The sequence below is a fragment of the Takifugu rubripes genome, chromosome 21 (genome assembly GCF_901000725.2).
Source record: "Takifugu rubripes chromosome 21, fTakRub1.2, whole genome shotgun sequence".
Taxonomy (NCBI): Eukaryota; Metazoa; Chordata; class Actinopteri; order Tetraodontiformes; family Tetraodontidae; genus Takifugu; species Takifugu rubripes.
Window position 1 is genome coordinate 9,872,727 of NC_042305.1, and position 12,702 is coordinate 9,885,428.

Here is a 12,702-nt window from a genome sequence, read left to right on the forward strand (position 1 = left end):
TGTGTGTGTGTGTCTGTGTGTCTGTGTGTGTGTGTGTGTGTGTGGTGGGGGGGCAGTTCTTTATGCAGCTTCATGCTGGGACAGTATGTGCTGTTAAAATTCCCACATTCATCCTCGGGAACAACACCGACAGGTTTATTCAGACTTCTCTGCAGGACAGCAGGCGCTGGGCTGGTTACAGTGAGACTTTTCACTGGGAACACTGGGAACACTGGGAACACTTCCAGAACCTCAGGAGTGGGTCTGGAGGACTGACCTCTAGAAACAGAACATTTGATTAAACGGAACCTTTCAAGTGGTTTAAACACACACACACACACAGACACACACACACACACGCACACACACACACACGCGCGCGCGCGCGCTTTTGTGCTTCTATCCCTCAATTTAGAATCTCTCTATAACCCCGTGACCTCTGGTGTGTGTTCAGTATACAGCTTCAGCAAGAAGATGGAACTGAAGTCTTTGCGTGTGTGTGTGCGCGTGTGTGCGCGCGTGTGTGCGTGTGTGTGTGCGTGTGTGTGTGTGCGTGCGTGCTGCAGATAAGAGTGTGTCCAGCCTCAGCAGGATATTAATGGCTGTTGTATCCCTGTCAGAGCTCCATGATGGATGGAGTCAGATGTTTGAAGTCCACGCTGCCGTGAACACATGTGAATAATGTTCACGGTTCTCATCGGACCGTGAAGGAGCGCTCTTATAACTTGGCGTGCACGCCGATTAAGCCGCGAGGCTGTAACAGGACAATAAACAGATCTGGGGAACAAACACCGTAAATTTCCATGAATTAGAGATTTGACAGGATCTGATAAAGAACTCCGGGGAGCAGAGACCTCAGAAGGTCCAGGAACGGTCTGATTTTAGAACCTTAGCTGCTCATTTATCACCGCTACAGGAAGCTGAGCTGGATTGTTCTCCGCCGCCGCCTGGTGGCCGATAGCTTGATCGGCTTTTTCTGAGCACGGATGGAAGAAGCTGCTGCCACCTTCCATCCGCCAGTGAGGACGGAGACGAGTGAGGATGGAGGAGGTGGAGAAACGATGGCCGGACCAGATGGATGAAGGAAGAGGAGGAGACGATGGTGTGAGGACAAAGCAGGAAGTGTGAATCACCGTCCATCTGATGCACCAGCAGGACTGAGAAGAACCTCCTCCAGCTGAACTTCCAGGACCTTCATGTTTGTGTGAGTCAGCCTGGAGCGTCCATGCGAGCAGAACAATAAAGTCTGGAGGAACCTTCAGGAAGCCCAAAACCATTCAGAACATTTGTTCTGTAGGTTCCTGATTTTAAACATGTTTAGTCAACAAAGATGTTCTCAAACACACCAAAGCTGATATGATGCTTTTATTGTAAAAATCAAATATTTATTTGTTGGATGTTTGGAATCTCTTTGCTCTCCTGTCGGTCCGGCTGTTCTAGAAGAAAAAGATGGAATCTGTTAGAAGGATCCTGCAGAACCAGCACAAGGATCCACGCCTGAAGCTCCTTTTGATGCTCTTAGAGGAGACGATTTCATTGAATCTCTGTTTCTTCCCTCTGAAACTCACCAGAATTTCCTTAATTCCGAATATTCTGGAAAAAGCTGCAGCATTCTCGGCACAACCCAGAAGAGCGGAGGACGTCTCAGCGTGTGGAACACTGACGACGACCTGTGAGAGGACACGTGAGACATGAGGAGAGAGGCGAGGAGACGTCTGAGGAGACAGGAGACACATGAGACATGAGGAGAGAGGTGAGGAGACGACTGAGGAGACAGGAGACACATGAGACAGGAGGAGGGAGGTGAGGAGACGTCTGAGGAGACAGGAGACACATGAGACATGAGGAGAGAGGTGAGGAGACGACTGAGGAGACAGGAGACACATGAGACATGAGGAGGGAGGTGAGGAGACGTCTGAGGAGACAGGAGACACATGAGACATGAGGAGAGAGGCGAGGAGACGTCTGAGGAGACAGGAGACACATGAGACATGAGGAGAGAGGCGAGGAGACATCTGAGGAGACAGGAGACACATGAGACATGAGGAGAGAAGTGAGAAGACGTCTGAGGAGACAGGAGACACATGAGACAGGAGGAGGGAGGTGAGGAGACGTCTGAGGAGACAGGAGACACATGAGACATGAGGAGGGAGGTGAGGAGACAGGAGACACATGAGAGGTTAGGAGAGAGGATGGTTACCGTGTCCACGGAGTCGGACAGGTGGTCCACGTCCCTCTTGCCTCCTGGACTGAGCCCATAGGACCAGTGCTGACAGCAGAGCTGTGACATCAGACTCCCGACCAGCAGCAGCCACAGAGAGAAGCTCGCCGTCGCCATCCTGAGGAGACAAAGAGTCACGCAGATGTTCCTGCTTCATCGACGGTCTGCAGTTCCTCACCTGCTGCTCCTCTTCTGTTGCTCTCCGTCTTTTCTCACCTTTTTATACACCTCCGTGTCCTCTGGGGGGGTGGGGGGGCAGAGCCGGATTAACCATCACTTCCAGCCGACCTGCTGAGCAGCGTTTTAACCACCTGCTGGTTTTACGGTGGTGAGGGGTTCCAGGTCAAGCTGCCCTGCTGTTCTCTGATTGGTCGACATCCTGCTTTAATGGTTATTTCTGTAACTTTTGACGTGGTATTGCTTCATCGGAGACCAAAAGAGACATCTTTTTAGGTGGCAATGGCCCTTTGACCTGACCTTTGACCTGACAGGCACACTCGGTTCAACCTTCAGCTCCAGATGACCAAATCTGAGGACATTTCCTGAAGCTCTTCTTGACCCCTCATTTGGTGACCTTTGACCTTCATATTAGAATCGGTGACCATTTGTCAACCTGAGATTAAAGAGCTTTGATCTCAGACTTCAAATATCTACTTAATCCCCAGAATTATATGCCCTAACCTGGATTTGATTCATCCGGGACAGATATTGACAGGAATAATATTGATTATTAAAAACACTGATAAAAATTGGGAGCTGCTTAATCAAAACACAAACAAAACTATTAAAATCACGCAATAATAAAGCAAAGGGAAACCGTGGCCACGAGGGGGCGACAAAAACAAAGCAAATGAAACGAGTGGTTTTACTCCAGAGCAGTTTTATTTCTTTGTAACAGTCATTTATGGAACTAAGATTCCACTTGTCGAGTGCAATAATCTCAGAGGGAGGCCCACGCCCCCCCCCTCCCAAACAGACACATATTGCCTTGAGCGAGATGCATGAAAATAAATAAGTTTTCCGCTGATTTCCTCACACATTTGCCTTCATGGGTCCATCTCACCGGCCGGTACCGACTTCAAAACGGAGTTTTATTGCATCAGAGCTACACACACATCACACAAACAGACGGTCCATCTGCACGCCATCGCAAGCACCAACGTTTTTGGTAAATAAGTTATACATATTTGTGCAAACACGTTCAAAGCGTGATTATTAGGTGATACACTTCCAGACACTAGAGTATTTTTGCATACACGACGTCACAATAAACACATGCAACCGTTAGTACAGGAGGTAGATTCACAGAGAAGGAGGGGAAAGACGACACAGCTGTGAATCCTGAATTGCATACGGAGCTGTCGCATAGTTTTACAGTGCGTTAATGACACCGTCGGCCTGATGGTGGCGCTGTCAGGGTTATGGCTTTGGCTTCGTTACATGGAAAGTCCAGCAAAGATCACACAAGAAGATTCAGGCTGAACGAATTATTGAGGGTCTGAAAAAGGCCGACCTTTTCCTCTCAAATGGTTGGAAATCCTTCATAGAGATATTTTTTCCCCACTTTGCAGAAGTTTCTAAACTCTAACTGTATTAATGTCTAAAGACCTGATTCTCAGCTGAAACAGTCTTGACTTCTGCATAATTATTCCTCAAAATTCAGATCTTTTTCAAATTTCTTTTCCCACAAATGGCCCTCATGAGCTTCCGTAGGGCTTCTTCTTGCTGTAGCAGCTGACCTGGACTTCAGACAACTGATTGACAGACCACAGGAAAATAAACGATGCTGAAAATGCATATCGGATCGCATCAAGAAACATTATTTCATTTGGTGATATTTATGCAGACGGATGCTACAGATCAACCCTGAATAGGTTCTAGTGCAAGGTCTTTAAAGCTAACAGAACGTGGGTGGAATGCTAGGGTGTGCATACGAACTTCCTGCACGGAGCAGGTAAAGAGCAGGAGGAGAGGAGGAGGAGGAGGAGTTATCTGACGCTCTGCGACATGTGCAGAGGGGTCAGCATCTCTTCAAAGATGGCGCCCTTCACGTTGGAGCCTCTCAGGTTCGCTTCCTGCAGGTCGCATCCGGACAGGTCGCAGTTCTGCACAAACCAGAGTCTTAAGATCAGGATCAGATGAGGTTGTTCTCACCAAAGTCTGATGATTTTCTCACCTCCAAGTCAGTTCCTGCTAAAGTGGCGCCCCGCAGGTTGCAGTTCTTCAGTTTGGCATTCTTCAGCGTGGCCACACGCAGGTTGATTCCGGTCATCTGGCTGCCCTCCATGTCCACCCCCTTCAGGTTGGCGCCTGAGGACCAGAGGGTTGCACACGTCAGAAGGAAGCCTCCCCAGGTCAGACTGCCACAGGTTTACCTTCCAGGTTGGCCTTCAGTCCTGACGGATCCTCAAAGTTGCATCCCCTGAGAGAGGCTCCCTCCGCGTTGGTGCACAGCATCTTCACCCCCTGTAGGTTTGCTCCCTTCAGATAAAAGCAGCAGTTGGAAACCACAGAGTTCGGAAAAGCTTTCAGCATTCCGGTCTCCTCAGACTTACATCCAGGTTGGCTCCGGACAGGTCTGCCCGCTCCAGGTTGGAGCAGCACAGGTTGGCATGCATCAGGTTGCACCGGCTCAGGTTGGCCATCTTGAAGTTGATGTAGCGGAGGTCGAGGCGAGACAGATCGGCGCCGCTGAAATTAAGGCCCTGAAATCCCGAAAAAAAAAAAAGGGTTAAAATTCCTGCATGCAAACACGGAGAAAGAGGAGAAAGTTTCACTGTACCTGACAGCGGAGTTCTGACTTTGTGGGCGTGGCCAGAAGAAAGCGCACTAACTCTTTACGGGAAATGGGGGAGTGGTCCTCAGGAGGCTGTGAGTTCTGGTCACAACATTTACCAGGTGAGGCACGGCACATTTTAGAGAGTCATCACGCTCGGACCGCCGTGAACGCACCTTTATCGCTGATTCCAGCTGCTCGGCGAGTCGCTCCATCCCAAAGAAGCGAGCCTCCTCGAGAACACCTGGGAGACGTCCAGGTTAGCGCCGCCGGGGCGGGTCACAAAGAACAGCCCAACACCTACCTCTTAGGTTTATGCCTTCGTTGATGATCAGCTGGCCGTGTCTCAGGTAGTTGAGGATGGGCTCAAAGTACTCCGGGCTGCGGTCGATCAGGTACGCTCCACGTTCGTCCCGCTTGTTGCCCCACACGTCTGGAATGACAGCAGCCAAATCAAGACGACAATATTCCCACGAAGCTGTGGGAAACCTGTTCTCCGACTGTCTCGGGAACTTACCCGTCTCTCGGAACATGTTAGCCAGCATGCTGTCTGGCTCTTTGCTGACCAGCGTGCTCCTGAACACATGGGGGGGGGGGGGGGTTAGCGCATTTACAAACTGGACCTTGTCATTAGCTTGTTAGCAGCAGATACCTGGTGGTGGTGAAGGGACGGCCGCCGATGTTCAGGGTCAGCCAGTCGGTGTGTGATCCGTGCTGATGTGCTGTGTCCCGGTCCGTCTGAGGATCTGCGGAATAAAGCAAAACAAAACAAAAAAAACACGTCCGAAATCGAATTTGCTTGGATCCTGCAGCGGAAGTGACCTCACTCACCGATGAAAGGGTCTCCCTCTGACACGTACAGCACGTCATCATCTCTGTCGGGAACACACGTCACAGGTTAACGGCGTCCTCGCGACACTTACGTCATAAAGGCTTCAACTTACCTGATGAGGGCAATGTCATCTATGAGTCCCCCCTTTGCATTGTACAAACAGGAGGCTTTTATTCCTAATTTATTGCTCGCTACGGATAGTAAATCAGGCAAGGTCCCGTACACTGCTACAACCTAAACACAAACAGGACATGGACATTTAATCCAATGTTAGGTGAATAATTAATTAAAATGTTAGCCTTAATTAAAATAAACGATGAACAAATAGCATCAGTAAGGTAACGAGACACATATGAGCGGTGGAAAAATGTCATTCTGCGGCCCCGAACCACTGACTCACCTTGCCGTTTTTAGAAGTTCCATTAATAAATAAGGTAACTCTTCTCATTCTTCAGGCGATTTAATGGATTGTCCTTCGCTATAATCTCACGGATACGGTGAGATTATCTTTTGCGGCGTTTGCCAGCTAAAAACTACGTCGCTAATAATTAGTCTAGCTAACAGCTAGCTATATCAGACAATAACACGAGACATTTGGTACCTTCACTTCCGTCCGGAAAGAAGACTGGCTAATCCTATTTCACAAGCGATTTATTTACCTAAAACATTTCTCACTATTTTTTATCAAAACCATTTAAGCAATAATGCTTATCTGAGAGGAAACAGATCTGAATGGCGTAATTTTTTTTTATTGTTCTGATGACGTTCTATATTTAATTTCTAAATGGAAATTGGAAAAGTGCCTCGTCACGGTGCCATAGAAATGTGTGCTGTGCATTACCAATGGTGCTAATAAAAAATGGTCCAATTTTTTTGGACGAAAGCAACTTTATGCTGTAGACGTTTTACCCCCCAGAAGATCATTTTAATTGATAGCAGAATAAAAATGACCCAAATCCGACACTTCAGATCTCACGTGAACGTTTCGCGACGTTTGCAGCCCCACAATTGGTCCGGCCGTTGTTACGTCATCACGCCGCTCTTCCGTCTGGTCCTCTGACGCTGCTTCTAACCTGAACTCGTTTGTTTTTGTCACAAACGAATATTCTGAAGCTTCAGACATTATACCCGGGATCTATATGTTTCCAGACGAAATGTTGATTGACGTCAACGTTTAATTTAACGCATAGTACCTAGTGGGGGCGATTGAATGCGTGAAGCCGCGTGATTATGTTAATTCAAACTTGCTTTGATCCCAGACTGTGAGTGAACTGGCTTAATTTGGTTAAAATAGATTGATCCACTATAATGATGACGGCTGCTGGTCATCAGTGCTCCTGTTGTTCCGGTCCTGTTTCATCTGTCCACCAGACGCTCGATGAAATGGACTTCGAACGAGGTTTGTTAGACTTCAACAGATCTGATATTGTAATTGATTTTCCCCATCTTAAGCCCTCACCTCCACCCTGGGGCGTCTGTGCGTGTGTTCGTGTGTGCACGAGTGCAGGTATCTGGTCTGCAGCTCTGCACGGAGACCTGCAGAAAGTCCAGTCTCTGGTCCAGAAGGGAACACATCCAAACCAGAGGGACACAGCTGGATACACTGCTCTGGTGTGTGTTTGTGTCCATGGTTACAGAATCTTCTCTGGTTTCTGATGGATTCAGTATTTCCTCATCAAACATTTCTAACCTTGTTTGTCTCTGGGCCGCAGCACTACGCCAGCCGCGGCGGTCACCTCAGCGTCTGCTCCTTTCTTCTGGAGGTCGGCGCTTGTGCGTCCCCCCAAACTCCAGGTGGGGCGACGCCACTGCATCGTGCTGCCTACTGTGGACACGCCGATGTTGTCAGACTGCTGCTGCAGCACAGAGCTGACCCGAGACTCCGCGACGATGACGGAGCCACTCCTTTGCATAAGGTACAGAAGCGGCAGCCAGACATGAACCCAGTCCAGCCTCACGGGCTCTAATCTGTTGCTGATCTGAGCAGGCGGCAGAGCGAGGTCACCAGGAGGTGTGTCGGCTCCTGCTGCAGAACTGCCCCACGGTCTGCAGCATCACAAACAACAAGCTCCAGCTGCCACAACAGCTGGCTCCTCCAGAGGAAGGTCTGCAGGAGCTGCTACAGCCACCACCGTGACCCCACACGGAAAACTGGAACAACATCTCGCTTTCTGTAGGACTGTAAGAAGTCCTCGTCTTCCTCAGACTTTTGACATGTTTTTATGTCATTTTTGCTCATTTTAATCCACAATCTAAAGATCTTCCTCACACATGACTCCGATTGTCTTGTGTAAAAACTTACAAATCCTACATCTGTGTTTTGATCTCGTGATTTTATTGAGTTGCAGTTGTAGAAGTCAGAATCATGGTATTACCTAATAGAAACCAAGGTTTTCACATATGGTAAAACAACAATCCAAAAGAAACAGATATTTTTCTGATAATTTAATTAAAAGCTGCTAATACCTGTCCACCACAAGTCTTTCAGGATTTGAAGTGAATTGCCTTTAAAACAGAAGACTATGTCATGACTCTTCTGTCTAAAAATAAAGTTTGTATTAAAACAGTGTGTGGGCTCCTGGGTGTGTCAGCAGGGGGCGCTGCTGTTGCCAACTGCAGTGACGTCATTGAAGCGCGAATCTCAATCGCTCCTGAGAACAAATATTTATTGAGTTCACGATCCGACCAAGTCAGACACACATCTGAACCTTGAATACATTAGTGTGCGTGTGTGTGTGAGAGAGAAACTGGTTTTATTTTGAAGGCAAATGGAAGGAAAATCCATAAATATCCCTCCAAAAAGCTCCAGAAAAGGCAATTCGGTAGTTACACGTGAGCCGGCAGGGGGCGCTGTGGCTTCAATAATGCGCACGTGTTTCAAATTCCATCACGTGAATCGGGCAGATTCCAAATTCTGACTTCACCGCGACTCCTCTGCATATTAAACACGCTAACAGATTAGCCTGTCACAGCTAGCTGGGGACTGGCCCCAGGCAGCCGCCGTGCTTTGATGTCACCTGTGGAAATATTACAAGATTCTCTCATCCGACCATGTCATCACGCTTATGAAGATCTCGTCATTGTCACCTCAATAACGATGTTTACCAGCGATGCGCATGAAAAATGGAGCCTGAGACCAGGGACACAGTGGCGTTGCTCATCAACAGTTGTAGCTTTGCTGCAGCTGAAATTTCAGTGTCAAATCTGTTGCTAAAAACACAGAAAAAACCAAGACGGGTTCTCTTTATAATGCAAGCTTTCACATGTGGCCTTAATCCTCTTCTGTAGCTGTCTGGATGGGAACAACGGAAGTTAAAGTTGACTTCCAAACCTCTCCGCTTTGATTCCTGATGTCCTGTCAGCAGCTCTGATGCTCCGATGAAGCAGCAGAAAGTTCTGGCTGTTCTCTGAAGAACTTTCCTTGGACCACTGGCGGCACACGTACCTTCAAAACCACTTCTGAGGCTGAAGGGGAGCCAGAGCACATCTGGAGCTGATTGTTGTGACGCCACGCGAGAAGGAGGCGGGCAGTCCGGGGCCGGGGGGGGGGCACGGGGGTCCAGGGAGAGGTTTCCTCTCAAAGACACACAGCTGAACACCTCCTGTCCCTGATAACAAGTTTAAAATGGCAAAAATGAGATTTCTGTGTTTCATATTTCCTTCACGAGAGCAACCAGATGCTCCAGTTGGCTGCAGCCAATGAGAAGCATCTGTGTCACATGATCAAAGCAGGCCGATATTTGGGCCTTGATCATATTTCCTGAGCTGCTTTGAATCCGAACGTCGCTCTGCTCTTTTATGTGGGAGAACAAAAAGAAGCGAATCCTGGTTGAACTGGGCTGCTGCAGAAGGAAAATTAGAATCAGCTGCGAAACCTGAGCTGGGGAAAATGGGAATAAATAAACGGACCCGTGGTGGCGGGCCTGCCTACCGGGATCTACTGTAGGGGATCCGCTCAGGTCAGAATAATCCAGTTTATGTCGGAACCAGTCAGAGATAATCGGGTCTGTGGGGGACAAACGGGGCCCTGAAGATCCCACTCAAAGCAAAGTTAATGTTTTCTTTGTCCTCTTTTCATCCCTCCCCTGAGAACTCTTGATTTTAGTAGCTTTTTTTTTTTTTTACTAATATCTGAAATACCGGTATCGTCCAGCTCTTAATTTCTGACGCCCCCCCCCCCAAAAAAACCACCAAATTATTAACGTTGGGCCACAAGTTCCAATACTACATTCTGATACCTGTGGCAGGGGGAGCTCAGGCTATTGGGGGCTGAGAGGCAGAGGGTTCTCAGTTCAAGCCCCAGTGGTGTTCTGTGACCTCCGTGCGACCTTTCTGTGGAACCGCACCCTGATTAGTGACACCACCCTTTTCTGGTTGCGGCCTAGAGCTGGATCCAGATTCCAGATCCGGTTTGCCTTTCGATTAGTTTCTGACTCGTGGACGATTTAGGATCTGGATCCTGATTCTGGGCGGCGTGGGACCGGAGCGCCCCTGATTTGTGGGTCCATGGGCAGCTGGTTCTGGAGCGCCAGCAGGCTCCTCCAGACCACCTTTGACAAAAGGGTCTTCAATCTGCGGAGACAGCGGTGAGCACAAAGACCCGGAAAGCCACAACAGCATAATGTGAGCAGAGGTGGGTGGTGGGGGGGGCTGCTGATGGATGGATGAGGGCTGGGCCCCGGGGTGGTGCTGGAAGGCCCGTCTCAGCTCCGCGCCTAATAAAGGGAGGATATTTGTTCTTGCCCGGTAACAATGGAATGCAAACAGGAGGAGACGGGACAATAAAACACCACTTTTTAGTGGGAGGTGGATGAAGAAGCTGCTAGGGAAATGATGATGCAAAGCATCTCCTGGGAGACAATACGGGTCCCTGGCGATTGTCCTCGGCCCAGCTGACATCGGTTTGCCTTTGCATAAGGTGTTCCCGCTTTAGCGGCATCCGGCACGTTTTCTTAGCCTGAAAGGGAGCGAGGAGAGATCCGAGGCAGCGCCGGCGACCACCTGAGCACCACAGGTCAACTGAACCTCTGCAAGGCAGCAGATTTGAGGGGGACTCGTCCTCGATGTCTACTGAGCTACCCCGGCAACGAGGCGTCCTCAGAAGAGGTTAATTATTAATAGCTTTTCAAAGTTGCCTCACAGAATCCTCAATCTTCTGATCCAATGTAAATGCACCCGCTGGATTCTTGGATGCGGCCTCATGTCTGAGCATTTTCATCAACCAGCTGAGAAAAATTGGAAAAAGCCACAAAAACTTCACTTTTTCATCAAAGCTTCAGTGGTTTCCAAAGCTGTCTAATGTGGCCGACACTAAACTTGCCACTAACTGTTGGGGAGCAATAAATGGCCTAATTCTGTTGTAATTAATCTTAAAACTTTATAAAAAACAAATAAAACTAGCTCTAAAATGTTAATTATTCTACTGCCTCACCCAACCTCACCAATCAAACGAAAAAAAACCCGGTGGAAATTAGCTTTTATTGAGAAGGTAATAGATGTCACAGACCAGTTAGCTTAGCGTTAGCTCAGAACAAGCGCTGCTTCTGTCCTAAAGCTGTTCAGTGATTTTCAAACTTGTTGTTTGAAGAATCTGTAAAATAAAACACATTCACGCGTGTTTGGAGCTTCAAGGAGATGAGCAACGACACGTCTGATCTTAAATCACAGCGTTTAAGTCCCACTGCAAACAAGGATGTCGTGCGGCTTTGCTGTCCATCATCCTAAAATCAAAATTGTTCAAACGCATTTGCCCGCTTGGTTTGGTGCAGAGTCCAACTGATTATAAACTCTGACCAACGGAGAAGAAGACTGTTATGAAAATGTTTTCAGACTAATGCTAACTACGGCCGTTGGTCATAATGTTGTCCGTGTGTGTTGATCCAAAACATCGTAACAATTTCAGACATGGTCGTAAAAAAGAGAGGCTAGCAGTTAGCCGGCTAACTTGCCGGTAGTGCCATCTTGACACCATCTTTCAAAAAGTTGCTGTGGTTTCCCGCCAGTCTGTGGCAGGATTTATCTGTCAATCATGATGTTTCACCCTGTTTCCATGGTACCAGAGAAATATTAAAAACGGACATGCAACAGGTGCTAGTTGAGCTAATATCATGCTAGTTGCCATCCCGTTGACCGGCTCCACCCTGCAGGTAAGCTTCAGTTTTAGAACATTGTGTTTAGTAGATCAACAGGGGTTTTGGCAGTCTGTAAACATTAATAACACATAATAATTAAACATCTTTTGCACAGGAAAAAGTAAAGTAAAAGTTAAAGAAAAAAGCTCCTCAATCGAATGGCTCAGAACTTCTTTTTTTCTGAGCCTGTCCCAGGTACATACGGGCTACGGCTCAAAACTAAACCGGATTACTTGAAATCAGGAAATATCATTGGAGATTAAGATTTTCAGTTTATGTTCCGTCGAATCACAGATGTACTGTATTTTCAAGGAATTCTCGTAGAGCAGCGCCTTGTGGACGCTCCTGAAAGGTGCTTCTGAGGAACCTGGAGAGGTGACGGCGTTCAACTTCTGGTATTTCCCTTCACAATAAAAGTCGTAGTTCCGTCACAGTAGAATAAACAAGCTCTTGTTCACGCTGAAACTGAGATTTATAAATCACACAAAAGCAATTGAACGCCAGTTCTAAATCTGGTAAACCGACAAACATTTTATTAAGCAGCAGGTCTTTTTTGCGTTGTTTACAACGTTGTTTTGTTTGATATCGATTTTTCTATGTTGATATTTTAAAACTATCTTTTTTGATTTGATTCGCTGTTTTTCTAAGAATATATATATTTACACAAACACACACACATACACACATATATAATGTTTAATATTTGAGGTGTGCTATAGATTGTACACATTCTTTAATATAACGTGTTCTCAAAGAACACAGT

At 47.5% G+C, this 12,702-nt stretch overlaps 3 protein-coding genes and 2 long non-coding RNA genes across 7 annotated transcripts; 2 read left to right on the plus strand and 3 right to left on the minus strand.

The window, feature by feature from the left end:
- Positions 1 to 1,328: 1,328 nt before the first annotated feature.
- Positions 1,329 to 2,522, minus strand: LOC101077516 (progonadoliberin-1). 3 transcript variants are annotated; one of them, XM_029829753.1, is made up of 4 exons: positions 2,417 to 2,522; positions 2,180 to 2,318; positions 1,548 to 1,649; positions 1,329 to 1,410 (listed from the first exon to the last, which is right to left on the minus strand). In XM_029829753.1, exons 2-4 carry the CDS (start codon positions 2,315 to 2,317, stop codon positions 1,357 to 1,359), a joined length of 294 nt encoding a protein of 97 aa, XP_029685613.1. In that variant the 5' UTR covers position 2,318; positions 2,417 to 2,522; the 3' UTR covers positions 1,329 to 1,356. The 3 variants fall into 3 exon arrangements, with proteins under 3 accessions (XP_029685613.1, XP_029685612.1, XP_029685615.1); XM_029829752.1 differs by having other exon boundaries at positions 1,332 to 1,410; positions 2,379 to 2,466; XM_029829755.1 differs by having other exon boundaries at positions 1,332 to 1,415; positions 2,379 to 2,466.
- A 541-nt stretch (positions 2,523 to 3,063) lies between these two features.
- kctd9a (potassium channel tetramerization domain containing 9a) lies at positions 3,064 to 6,546 on the minus strand. Its single transcript, XM_003974590.3, has 12 exons — positions 6,209 to 6,546; positions 5,921 to 6,042; positions 5,808 to 5,851; positions 5,629 to 5,722; positions 5,494 to 5,552; positions 5,281 to 5,409; positions 5,153 to 5,220; positions 4,983 to 5,078; positions 4,756 to 4,905; positions 4,576 to 4,681; positions 4,377 to 4,510; positions 3,064 to 4,305 (listed from the first exon to the last, which is right to left on the minus strand). Exons 1-12 carry the CDS (start codon positions 6,254 to 6,256, stop codon positions 4,189 to 4,191), a joined length of 1,167 nt encoding a protein of 388 aa, XP_003974639.1. The 5' UTR covers positions 6,257 to 6,546; the 3' UTR covers positions 3,064 to 4,188.
- Positions 6,547 to 6,787: 241 nt separating this feature from the next.
- On the plus strand, positions 6,788 to 8,372 carry ankrd39 (ankyrin repeat domain 39). Its single transcript, XM_003974752.3, has 4 exons — positions 6,788 to 7,207; positions 7,316 to 7,419; positions 7,521 to 7,724; positions 7,796 to 8,372. Exons 1-4 carry the CDS (start codon positions 7,117 to 7,119, stop codon positions 7,943 to 7,945), a joined length of 549 nt encoding a protein of 182 aa, XP_003974801.2. The 5' UTR covers positions 6,788 to 7,116; the 3' UTR covers positions 7,946 to 8,372.
- An 83-nt stretch (positions 8,373 to 8,455) lies between these two features.
- Positions 8,456 to 9,338, minus strand: LOC115247613 (uncharacterized). Its single transcript, XR_003886662.1, has 2 exons — positions 9,140 to 9,338; positions 8,456 to 9,018 (listed from the first exon to the last, which is right to left on the minus strand). It is a non-coding gene; the product is annotated as an uncharacterized lncRNA (long non-coding RNA).
- A 2,403-nt stretch (positions 9,339 to 11,741) lies between these two features.
- On the plus strand, positions 11,742 to 12,391 carry LOC115247641 (uncharacterized). The gene is made up of 3 exons (XR_003886694.1): positions 11,742 to 11,954; positions 12,055 to 12,134; positions 12,252 to 12,391. It is a non-coding gene; the product is annotated as an uncharacterized lncRNA (long non-coding RNA).
- The last annotated feature ends 311 nt before the right edge of the window (positions 12,392 to 12,702 follow it).

What these genes read in the sequence shown, in the direction of transcription:
- LOC101077516 (XM_029829753.1), bottom strand. Translation starts at nt 2,317, where the DNA reads ATGGCGACGGCGAGCTTCTCTCTGTGGCTGCTGCTGGTCGGGAGTCTG. An exon ending in TGTCCGACTCCGTGGACACG is followed by an intron (nt 1,650 to 2,179) that starts GTAACCATCCTC and finishes GTCCTCTCACAG; the next exon opens with GTCGTCGTCAGTGTTCCACA. An exon ending in TCGGAATTAAGGAAATTCTG is followed by an intron (nt 1,411 to 1,547) that starts GTGAGTTTCAGA and finishes CTTCTAGAACAG; the next exon opens with CCGGACCGACAGGAGAGCAA.
- ankrd39 (XM_003974752.3), top strand. Translation starts at nt 7,117, where the DNA reads ATGATGACGGCTGCTGGTCATCAGTGCTCCTGTTGTTCCGGTCCTGTT. An exon ending in CAGCTGGATACACTGCTCTG is followed by an intron (nt 7,420 to 7,520) that starts GTGTGTGTTTGT and finishes TCTGGGCCGCAG; the next exon opens with CACTACGCCAGCCGCGGCGG. An exon ending in GAGCCACTCCTTTGCATAAG is followed by an intron (nt 7,725 to 7,795) that starts GTACAGAAGCGG and finishes TGATCTGAGCAG; the next exon opens with GCGGCAGAGCGAGGTCACCA.
- kctd9a (XM_003974590.3), bottom strand. Translation starts at nt 6,256, where the DNA reads ATGAGAAGAGTTACCTTATTTATTAATGGAACTTCTAAAAACGGCAAG. An exon ending in GAACTTCTAAAAACGGCAAG is followed by an intron (nt 6,043 to 6,208) that starts GTGAGTCAGTGG and finishes GTTTGTGTTTAG; the next exon opens with GTTGTAGCAGTGTACGGGAC. An exon ending in ACTGAAGGCCAACCTGGAAG is followed by an intron (nt 4,511 to 4,575) that starts GTAAACCTGTGG and finishes TCTGGTCCTCAG; the next exon opens with GCGCCAACCTGAAGGGGGTG.